Genomic DNA, 12,177 nt, shown 5'->3' on the forward strand with positions numbered 1-12,177 from the left:
GTTGGGCGGCTTGGTGGGGGCAGGCATTATCGCAGCGCTAAAATCATTTCGAGTGCAAATCTTCAATTAGGCAAAACAAGAAAATTGTTGAAAATTCAGCGCCGCTGGCAGCCGACTTTCCGTCCGCCCCGTTATTTGCTTCTCTCTTTCTCTCTCTTTTTTTTTTTTTTTTTTTAGCAGCCACTGCTGCTGCGGCAAAGAGAAGTTTCCTTTTTTTTTTTTTTTTTTGGCATTCTGCTTTCAATTTCGTTTATTTTTTTTTTTTGTTATTTAATTTTTTTGCACATGAATTTTGTGCTCTTTCTGGTTCTGGCTTTCATTCAGCGAACTAATTATGCGCTACAATGCGTCTCGTTGGCCATTGTGTTGGCTTCAAACTTCCAAGCTCGTCAGTTCTGTCTATATTCAGTCTGCAAGCGAAACAAACTGTGAAGGTCAAGGGCAGAAGGGAGCTCGGTCCCTATACAATTTAAATACTATACGATTCGTTGGGGTTCCGCAAAGCCGCAAGAACGAGCGCAGTGAGTGGAGAATTGCCTTGGAAGCAGACGATGGTGGTTAGTCAGTGAATTTATAGATAAGAAAACTTCACTTGTTGTGTAACTAAAAATGAAGGTCAATAGTAGTTGCAATTAAATGGTATATATATCTAACTAGAATTTAGTTAAATTTTAACTGTCTCTTACTGCTTGCCTCTAATAATAAAAGCGGACAAATTCTATAATCTTTTGTTAGGAATTGCGCATCAAAGTCTTATCTGAATTTCTCAAATATTGTTTGCTTGGCTTTAATTTAGGCAGCCTATTTGGTTAGCTTTGAGGGCTGCGCCGTCTGATCCATTTGCTTTATAAGAGCCTTGCATTAGGACATTCACATTATGTTGTTGACACTGAACGGGATTTTGACGTAGTAACAAGATAAGTTACTTTTGTGCCATGGCCGTAGCTCATAAAATGTTACATGGGGAGGACTACAAGCCCCCATCACACGCGCCGTACCCGCCGCACCCCCCCGCACAAACAGGCTTCAATTACAGACATTGTGTTCTTTCCGGAACAGAGGGTTGTTTGTTGATAGCTGCCGACTGTTGGCCATAAAAAGTTTGTCTATATTTATATAATTAACACAATGAAAAATTTCAACAGCATTTGTTTATCTTAAAGGCAGACGCGTGCTGCCAACTGTGATTAGAAATTGCCAACAAATATATTACTGGCATTACGTTTGTTGTTTTTGGGATGGCCAAAACGGAAGGCAGGAAGTCGTGGACTGTGTGCCCTGCCTTTCAGTTTAATGCTGATAGATGATGTTGATTGGAAAGACTGATGCGACGAACCAATAATCAAGTCAGAGCCGTGCTTAAGCCCTTCAAGGCAGAGACAGCGTGTGCCGCAGCTCTAGAGATTGCGCAAAGGAAAAGCAAAGTAATTCGGAAATGCCGGAAAAAAGGGCAGAATAAATGCGAGGAGCTGCCGAGCCACAGTTTGCGACCTTTTAACAGTGACGCACATTCGCACAAAAAACTTCAAAGTTGGGCGAGCCTTAAAATGGAATACGAGCGGCAACAGTCGCGCTCAGTTCAGTTTGGGGGCCAGCCACAAGCCGCAGAGTTTACTAGATGTGCTCCATGCCATATTTCGTTTTGCTGTCTCAGTTGCTTTTGAAACTCATCTTGAAATCCATTGACTTTCTTAAAACGTTTGAGTTTAGGTTGTGTAGAAAGCAACGATTCTCTAATAATTGTTGATAAGCATTGATTAATATGTGATCTACGATATACGATATACAATATAGTATGTATCTACATAGTTGAGTTTTATAGAAAGATGACTGTACCTTATATGATACGTTTAATAGTTGATGCCGACTTTGTTTGTTATACAAACTAACCTATACGATATAAAAAATGTGAAATATGTATATATACGGTATAAGTCATATACGATGTGCGACACATTTTATACGTACGATTTTCGATATACGACATACGATATAAGATATACGATATGGATATATTATATGTGATATACGATATTTAATACACGACATACGATATACTATATACTTTAAACGATATACGATGTAAGCTACACAATGTACGACTTACGGTATCAAATATACGATATATATATGCGCTGCCGTAAAGATCTAGAGGAGTTTCCAATTTTGAAAGAGTATTCGATATTCGCATCGTTAGATTCATTGGCTTTTTTTTTCGCTTTCCTGTGTCTATGTCGTTTCGCTTTTTTTTCGTCCTGTTATTCATAGCTTATAAAACAATTCCCCTGGCTATTGCGCTCTAATGTTGGTCGAGCATTTTGTCCGCCTCCCACACTCGTGTCATGCTGGAGCATCTACAAAAGAGAGCAGACAAAAAAAATGAGGAGAAGAAAATAAAAAAATAAAAAAACAGCATCGGCCGTATGACTACTTAAGGTAAATAGATGGCACTAGCTGCCCGGCCTGAACCTGAACCCAAACCTGGCCACATGCACACGATAACCTACGCCTGCCACGCGCCCGTTCCAGCTCCAATGCGCCCAGCTCCCAGCTCCCCGTTGTTAGTTGCCCGATGCTGATGATGATGTTGCTTATGTTGTAAACATTTTAAGCAAATTGTTTAGGTAAATAGATAAGACGTGACCTTTTTTCACGGGCACAAATGCATTGTCAGAGGCCATCGTGGGCAGCCCCTGGGATTGTCTTTGGCGTGCCAGAGGGGCTGGCGCTGGGTGGGTTTGGTTGGGCTTATGTCTGGCTAATGTATTACTTACCATTATTGTGCTTTCTGCTTTTTTCTATACATATCTTTTATGTATTATTGTCAATTATAAAATAGCGGCACAATGCACGCCGGCTGGCTGCGGCTTCAGTTGCGACTCCTGCTTCTGTCTTTGCTTCGACTATTGCCATTGTCCTGGATGGCATGGCTTTTGTGTGCGGCACAATAGTCCTGGCTCTAGTGCTGCTTCTATTTTACCCTCATTGTCGTCTTTAAGTTGAAAAATATGCAAATAAATAAACATAAAGTAGGTAAAATTGTCTGGCCAACAACCCGAGTGCGCCTGAGTGGCCTCGTCCTGTTTACTTTGCCATGGATCGCTGGATTGGGCAGAGTTAGCTCAGCCTGCCAAGTAGACCCAAGAGGCTTGCACTTAAAGTGTTAATGGTGAGGCTGGTTTCCCATATTCGACTATGACCCTGGGGTGACATGCACAAGACGTGATGGGGTCGGGGGTCAACAGATATCCATATCATCTTACTGCTAAAAGCCAAACTTTCTTCGGCACTGACATGATAGTTAATGTTTATCATTGATGTGGTTATGAATTTACACACACATATCGCAGATGCGAGAATGTAAACTAAGCATTTTTGGCATGGCATGAATCTATCTTCAGCTTTAAAATATAATATGATGCATAAGAAAACTTTTCAGTGCAAGATATTGTACAAAAATCATCCATTGGAAAGAAGGCGGGGAGAGGGAGTAAGATGGCTAACATAAACAGAAATTTGTACTACCTCAGTCACAATATTTTCTAGTCTAGCACTTCCTATATGTAGTTTTAACTGAATTCATTATATTTTTAATTCAATCGTGTTCAATGCGCCAGCCACGCGCTCAGTGATTAGATTAAAAGTAAATTCATTCATAAAAAATTAATATCAACAATTTGGCTTCCTATAGCGCTTGAAATAAATTTAGCTAAACGTGACTCTCATATTTTGTTATTCAACTCAGCCATGAATGAGCTCAGCACATTTGACATTAGTCAGTCAGCGTCGCGTGGCAATTGCCAGATATACTAATTGAAAACTTGGGTAAATTCCAATAGGGCATATCAGACGCATAGATTATTGCGTCTTCTCCAATAATAGACAGTTTGATATAATATAATCGAGAGCACAGTCTACACACTAAGATAAATAATTGCACCCCATACACCGACTTATCGTTAGATAACCAATGGGAAAGTCCAATAAATGGATAAGGGAGCAAAAACATTTTTATATCGTTATTTTTCATATGGTATATGTTTTTAGATTCATGGTGAAAGAAATAATGCGAGCTATATATATTATTTTCCTATCAGTTCTTTCATTTTCAAATAAATATAAATCTTTAATACTTTACAACAACTAACAGATATCAAATCCTTTTAAATGTATATCAATAATGAATCTTCCATTATTGATTGTTTTTATTTTGCTCATACTATTGTTAGCTCTTTATCAGCATTAAAGTACATTATCTACCAGTCAGTGTTGAGTAGTAAATTATATCTATCTATTCAATAGATTATAATCGCCAACTATAAAATAGTAAATTATTTCACATGCTTGCATGTTTGTTGGAATTAATTTCGACAAATATCAAGTCAACAAAGGGAACTTTGTTTCAAATTTTAAATAAGAAAAAATAGTTTTATTGTCTATAATATTTTTAAATTTATTTAATAATATTTACATGTTTTGTAATTTAGAAAAAAGTTAAATCACCAAAATATCGAAATTCTTATAATTATATAAAGAACAATGGTTGTAAGACAACTGAAACTATGCTTCCTGAACATCCATGAGCGACTCAAACAGTTTCCTGGCCAAGTTTCTGACCACCTTACCATTGTTGTTCATGGGCAAACTGTCGACAAACTGGACGCCAGCGTTCAGCTGCTTGTATTCGACAACAACGCGCTTTGCCACATGCTCGATGATTTTCTCCTTGGAGATTTCGGCTCCGGGTTTCTTGATTACCAGTGCACCAGCTGCATCGGTATAGTTCGTGTTCCTCACGCCGACAATGCAAACATTTTCCACTTCTGGCAGCTCCGAAATAATTTGCTCAATTTCGTTGGGCCAGAAGTCCTTTGATTTGTATTTGAGCACATCCTTCTTGCGATCTACCAAAAACAGATTGTTGTCATCGTCAAAGTAGCCGAGATCACCCAGATCAATCCAGCCATCCCGAAAGGTGGAGGCCGTATCCTCAGGATTGGCCACATAGCCCTGCCATGCGACGCCAATGTCAATAAGAATTTGGCCGACCTGGTTAGGTCCCAGCGAATTACCCTCCTCATCAATGATCTTAATCCGAACTCCTGGTGGCAGTTTGCCAACAGAACTTGACAGGCTCTGGTCAATGTTAAGGGCTATTGTGCCCGTCTCAGTCGCTCCATACGCGAACACAATATGGGCATTCTTCATGAGCTCTTGCCCCCTCTGCAGTATCTTCATCGACAGCCAGCCACCGACAACAATACTCATGCGTACACTAGACAAGCTCTGCTCAGTAGCCAATGGACTTGTGTAGACCTCAAAGCCCTGCCAGGGTGCCATCACAATCAGGGTGACCTTGTACTTTTCGATCATGCGGATGAAGCTGTCGCCATTGAATGGTTCATTGAATATAACTTGACTAGGGCCATAAAAGAAACACAGCATCATTAGCATGAGACCCGTCATCCAGTCTAGAGTAGCACTAGTTAGGACCACGTCTGTGCAGTTTCCGATTCTGAAATGGATTTGATGTAAAAAAATAGCTCTCAGCTATCGTTTGCAAACGATTTTGATACTTACGCCTCTACTTTGTTGAGCTGTCTATGCGAGATGGCCACAGATTTCGGCTTACCCGATGTGCCCGATGAGCAGAGAATGGCCGCTATTTGATTACCGTCAGTGGCCAAGGGCAATGGTCTGAGAAGCAGAAAAACAAAGGTAAGCCATCCAGCGGTTTGTTTGAATTACCCAACTTACTGGTAGAAACGCTCCATGGGATGTGGCTTCAGCAGATCTTCAATATATGGTACGCCTTCGACGCGGCCAGTTAGCGTAACGTACTTGGGATTCCAGGCCTTAGTTACCTCCTTCATGATCTCATAGTCTTTACCATCACAGAACATAATCTTTGGCTTTGTTGTCTCATATAGATCTTGAATGACTTGTGGCTCCTTCATGTAGGTGTAGGCCACGGCATGGAAGGGAGTCGTGTTGAACAGGCAGCCCACAACAAGGGAGCTGGTGAAGGTGCTGGCATTGCCAATAATGCCGACGACATCCTTATGGGTAAGTCCCTCACTCTTCAGGTACAGAGCCAGGCGTGCGGCCCAGATGTGCACCTCTCCAAAGGTCACCACACGTTCGTCCATATTCGAGATCTATGGAGGAATAGTTGCATTAGCTGAATTTCTTTATGAGCTCATCCATCAGCACTCACTTGGACGACATTTGTGGGATAGCTCTTGACGGAATTGTATATTCTTTCGCCCACCGAGCAGTTGGCATCGTACAGCTTACGCACGGGCAATCCGCTCCACACTTTTGTCTTCTCATCATAAAATGTTGGAAATAGTGCTTTAGCTGTCATATTGTCTGTGCAAAAGTTATAGAACTACTGTCTGGTTGCTTGGTAGAACCTTAAGGTTTTTATACCATATGGAGCTGATATACGTATTTAATAATCTTATGATTATATTGATTATTTATCGTATGACATATGATATGAATAGCTTATTGGTGCAAAGTTTCATTTAAAATATGCGCCGAAACTTATTGAGATACTGTGAGGCCGAATGTTTGGTCGCACGCATTCAATAGTTCGTTCGGCTTATCTGAACATCTCTTTTAATTTCCTTAACAGCCTTTTCATTATTTTTTGTTTATAGATAATTCTTGCATACCTTTACAGTGCAATCTACCCACTGCAGTGGGTATACCACAAAAGACAGACGATAATAAAATACCCAGTGAAGGATATGCAGGTATTATCTAAAGCGACCGACTAGACAAAGATCCCATAGACAGTCGCTAAGCAACATCATATGATTTTTGTTTTTTTATTGGGTATGATAGTCAATAACCTCTTTAGATAATGGTTACATGGTATTGGTTTATTGTATTGGACATGTGATGTGCAGACTAAATGTATTTAGACATATTATATATGTACATTCATCATTAAATTTAAATAAAGCAATATGCAAGTCCAACAACTGTATATGCACTCAGTGATCCTTAAGAGATTTTAAATTAAAAGTAGTTTCCACATTTTCAAGTTTATCTAATAATGATAATCAAAAGTTGATTATGCTTCTCCAAAATAGATTTTCGGATTGGATACTTTGATTGTGTGTCACCAAATTCTTCGTATCATTATTTGATATTTAATCTCTTATATAACGACGATTCAAAGTTGTAAAGATTCCTTGGAGGGTATTTTGTATTCTTTAATATATTATTATATACACGTAAGATATATTTTATATATTATTTATTAAATCTTATGTAGATATTTAAGCTTATTTCAATAAAACTTATATCTGTTTAGCTTTTTTTTAACAAGCCCCAGCTAAGGAATTGCCGATTAAAATTTTATATAACAACTAACAAAAATCAAATCCTTTTAAGTTAATATCAATATTTATTTTTTCAATATTGATTGTTTTTATTTTACTCATACTAATGTTAGCTCTTTATCAGCATTAAAATACATAATCTATCAGTCAGTATTGAACAGTAAATTATATAATTATTTATAATATATTCAATAAATTATTATCGTCAACTGTTAAATAGTAAATTGTTTCGGATGTTTATATGTTTCTTGGAATTCAAACAACTGAATTCTGCGCAAATTCGAAATTAGAAATTAGCAAATTAGAAAAAATCATTTTTCTACAATATTTCTCAGTTTATTTAATAATGTTTACAAGTTAACTTAATAGAAATCACCATTATATCGAACTTCTTAAAATTATATAAAGAACAATGGTTGTAAGACAAATGAAACTATGCTTCCTGAACATCCATGAGCGACTCAAACAGTTTCCTGGCCAAGTTTCTGACCACCTTACCATTGTTGTTCATGGGCAAACTGTCGACAAACTGGACGCCAGCGTTCAGCTGCTTGTATTCGACAACAACGCGCTTTGCCACATGCTCTATGATTTTCTCCTTGGAGATTTCGGCTCCGGGTTTCTTGATTACCAGTGCACCAGCTGCATCGGTATAGTTCGTGTTCCTCACGCCGACAATGCAAACATTTTCCACTTCTGGCAGCTCCGAAATAATTTGCTCAATTTCGTTGGGCCAGAAGTCCTTTGATTTGTATTTGAGCACATCCTTCTTGCGATCTACCAAAAACAGATTGTTGTCATCGTCAAAGTAGCCGAGATCACCCAGATCAATCCAGCCATCCCGCAAGGTGGATGCCGTATCCTCAGGATTGGCCACATAGCCCTGCCATGCAACGCCAATGTCAATAAGAATTTGGCCGACCTGGTTAGGTCCCAGCGAATTACCCTCCTCGTCAGTGATCTTAACCCGAACTCCTGGTAACAGTTTTCCCACAGAGCTTGACAGGCTCTGGTCAATGTTGAATGCTACTGCGCCCGTCTCAGTCGCTCCATACCCGAACACAATATGGGCATTCTTCATGAGCTCTTGCCCCCTCTGCAGTATCTTCATCGACAGCCAGCCACCGATAACGATACTCGTACGTACGCTAGACAAGCTCTGCTCAGTAGCCAATGGACTTGTGTAGACCTCAAAGCCCTGCCAGGGTGCCATCACAATCAGGGTGACCTTGTACTTTTCGATCATGCGGATGAAGCTGTCGGCTTTGAATGGCTCATTGAATATGACTTGACTATTGCCATAAAAGAAACAAATCATAATAAGCACGAAGCCCGTCATCCAGTCTAGAGTAGCAGTAGTTAGGATCACATCAGTGCAGTTTCCGATTCTGAAATGAATTCGATTTTAAATTAATAGCTCTAGGCTAAGATTTGCAAAGGATTTTTATACTCACGGGCCTATTTTGTTGAGCTGTCTATGTGAGATGGCCACAGATTTCGGCTTCCCCGATGTGCCCGATGAGCAGAGAATGGCCGCTATTTGATTACCGTCAGTGGCCAAGGGCAATGGTCTGAGAAGCAGAAAAACAAAGGTAAGCCATCCAGCGGTTTGTTTGAATTACCCAACTTACTGGTAGAAACGCTCCATGGGATGTGGCTTCAGCAGATCTTCAATATATGGTACGCCTTCGACGCGGCCAGTTAGCGTAACGTACTTGGGATTCCAGGCCTTAGTTACCTCCTTCATGATCTCATAGTCTTTACCATCACAGAACATAATCTTTGGCTTTGTTGTCTCATATAGATCTTGAATGACTTGTGGCTCCTTCATGTAGGTGTAGGCCACGGCATGGAAGGGAGTCGTGTTGAACAGGCAGCCCACAACAAGGGAGCTGGTGAAGGTGCTGGCATTGCCAATAATGCCGACGACATCCTTATGGGTAAGTCCCTCACTCTTCAGGTACAGAGCCAGGCGTGCGGCCCAGATGTGCACCTCTCCAAAGGTCACCACACGTTCGTCCATATTCGAGATCTATGGAGGAATAGTTGCATTAGCTGAATTTCTTTATGAGCTCATCCATCAGCACTCACTTGGACGACATTTGTGGGATAGCTCTTGACGGAATTGTATATTCTTTCGCCCACCGAGCAGTTGGCATCGTACAGCTTACGCACGGGCAATCCGCTCCACACTTTTGTCTTCTCATCATAAAATGTTGGAAATAGTGCTTTAGCTGTCATATTGTCTGTGCAAAAGCAATGCGAGTTATGGTTGCATGGTAAAGCCTTGGGGTTTATATAGCTCATGGAACTAATAATATTGATAATATTGATTATTTATCGTATGCATATGATATGAATGGCTTATTGGTGCAAAGTTTTATTTAGAATATGCGCCGAAACTTATTGAGATACTGTGAGGCCGAATGTTTAGTCGCACGCATTCAATATTTCGTTCGTCTTATCTGAACTTCTCATTTAATTTCCCTAACAGCCTTTTCATTATTTTCTCTTTATAGATAATTCTTGCATACCTTTACAGGGCAATCTACCCACTGCAGTGGGTATACCACAAAAGAAAGCCGATAATAAAATATCCAGTGAGGGGTATGCAGGTACTATCTAAAGATCGATTAGACAGTCGCTAAGCAAAAGCATATGATTTTTGCTTTTTCATTGGGTATTATAGTCAATAGTCTTTTCAGATAATGGTTATATACTCTTACAATGGTTTTATTGTATTGGACATGTGATGTGCAGACTAAATGTATTTAGACATATTGTATATATATATATATATATATATATATATTATAAAGCAACAACTGTATATGCACTCAGTGATCCTTAAGAGATTTTAATTGAAACGTTTTTTCCACATTTTCAAGTTTATTATTTAATCTCTTATATAACGACGATTCAAAGTTCTAAACCTCTTTAAGGGTATTTCGTCTTCTGTAATATACTATTATATACACATAAGATATATTTTAAATAAAATTTATTAAAACTTATGTAGATATTTAAACGTATATCGATAAAATTTATATCTGTTTAGCTTTAATTAACAAGCCCCAGCCAAGGAATTGCCGATTAAAATTGAATGAAAAACCTGGTCTGATCAGTCTATTTGACAGTTCTCATACTTTCAGTTGTTCAACTTGCTTTGATTCGGTTCGGTTCGGCTCAAAAGTGAAGGGATAAATATGCCAAAAATTATGAACACAAAACAAACAATTACCATCATCCGGGCAACAGGACAACAGCTTTTCGTGCTTCTCCTACTTCGCTCGTCTGCTTCAGGCCCAACAACTTCACGCTCGACCGGTGGCTTCATCCTCATCTTTTGCAGCTGCCAAAACAGTCAAGTGTTTCGCTTGCCGGTTATTGCCAACCCCCCAAAGGCCGGGCATCTAATCGAATTTGATGGCTTCACACTGATAGGAGCAGCTGCTGCTCCTGCTCCAGTTCCTCCTGCTGCTGCTGCGACTCCTGCTGCACCTTTCCTACCTCAGCCCACGAATCCGGCCACGATTTTTATTGCCTTTTATATTATTGTATTAGCCGTGTGGCATACGCTTTTAATATTGCCTGTCCCTTCGTCGATCTTTTGTTCAGCGTCAGCCTCTGCTTATTCGCAGCATATTTCAGCGTCGATTTTTATGTGTTCGGCGTTTATTATGCTTTACTTTTTCGCGCCTCTTTTTAACCCCCTCTTTTTATGTGACGTTCGCCGCTGCTGCTGCTGCTCCTGATGCTGCGTGAGTCGACCGGAAATGCCTCATTTTTAGAAGTGTTTTGCATTTTGTTGCCGTTCAACACTTTTTTTTCATTCTGTTTTTACTTTTTTTTTTTTTTTTTTTTTTTTCCCTCTTCTGCTTTCAACAATTGTAAACGCGCTTTTCGCTTTTCCATGTAGATGTGTATGTTTGGCTGTTGTTGTTGTTTTTGGTGTTTGGGCTTTTGGTTTCTATTTTGCTTTGCTTTCGGTTATTTGTGAGATATATGCAAATGTGTTGGCAGTTATTTGTGTTGAGGATTTGTTTTAGCTTCGCTCATGTTATGCATATGTATTTGTGTTTTAGTTTAGTTTTGTCAGCCTGACATGGCATATGGATATGGATGTGGATGTGGATATGGATATGGTTTTGAGTTCGTTATTATTTTTAGGGCTAGCTTTTCTTTGATTTATGCTGCCAAATATTTTCACTACAAATTCTGTGACGTTTACATTCAAAATCGTTTTTCTTTTATCTTTTTAAATATTTAAAAAGAAAATATTATTAGTGTTTTTTTTTTCTGCGTAACCGTTTAAAGTTTAAAGCATCAAATGGGATTCATTGGCGCATTAATTTAATCAATTAAATACTTTTGAGGTATTACCATTGCTTACGCTGATAACGCCCCAATTGCGCACGACGCCAAAAACTCTTCTCTGATAGTTCCAAGTGGCTTATCAAGTGCAGTTAACGGCGTTCGGATTAATCCAATGATTGCATTATTCGGGAAATACCGTTAGCGAAACGTCGCACACGTTCGGGAATATATTTAATTAAGACTCGTTGGCAAAATGGAAAGTTTATTGTGCAATAATGAAATTCATGATTGAGAACTTGTATAAAATTAAATGACAAAGTCTCTTGAAAACATTGTGCTCAATTAATTTTGATTTGATACGCAAACGTATGATATTTGAAAATGCAAAATTTATTAATAATAATATATTTTATGAGGTATGAATGTTTTAAAAAATAATATTTATAGGGATTTGCCACTAATTAAATTCGATTCACGTTTGACGACAGTTGAATGACTATCCAAT

General features: G+C 39.0%; 2 protein-coding genes across 2 annotated transcripts; both read right to left on the minus strand.

Moving 5' to 3' along the window:
- Positions 1-4,230: 4,230 nt before the first annotated feature.
- LOC6580308 (4-coumarate--CoA ligase 3) lies at positions 4,231-6,404 on the minus strand. Its single transcript, XM_002006121.3, has 4 exons — positions 6,218-6,404; positions 5,758-6,158; positions 5,581-5,697; positions 4,231-5,515 (listed from the first exon to the last, which is right to left on the minus strand). Exons 1-4 carry the CDS (start codon positions 6,365-6,367, stop codon positions 4,561-4,563), a joined length of 1,623 nt encoding a protein of 540 aa, XP_002006157.1. The 5' UTR covers positions 6,368-6,404; the 3' UTR covers positions 4,231-4,560.
- A 1,265-nt stretch (positions 6,405-7,669) lies between these two features.
- Positions 7,670-9,631, minus strand: LOC6580309 (4-coumarate--CoA ligase 2). The gene is made up of 4 exons (XM_002006122.3): positions 9,447-9,631; positions 8,987-9,387; positions 8,810-8,926; positions 7,670-8,743 (listed from the first exon to the last, which is right to left on the minus strand). Exons 1-4 carry the CDS (start codon positions 9,594-9,596, stop codon positions 7,789-7,791), a joined length of 1,623 nt encoding a protein of 540 aa, XP_002006158.1. The 5' UTR covers positions 9,597-9,631; the 3' UTR covers positions 7,670-7,788.
- Positions 9,632-12,177: the final 2,546 nt, after the last annotated feature.

Source organism: Drosophila mojavensis, unplaced genomic scaffold (genome assembly GCF_018153725.1).
Source record: "Drosophila mojavensis isolate 15081-1352.22 unplaced genomic scaffold, ASM1815372v1 contig_81, whole genome shotgun sequence".
NCBI lineage: Eukaryota > Metazoa > Arthropoda > Insecta > Diptera > Drosophilidae > Drosophila > Drosophila mojavensis.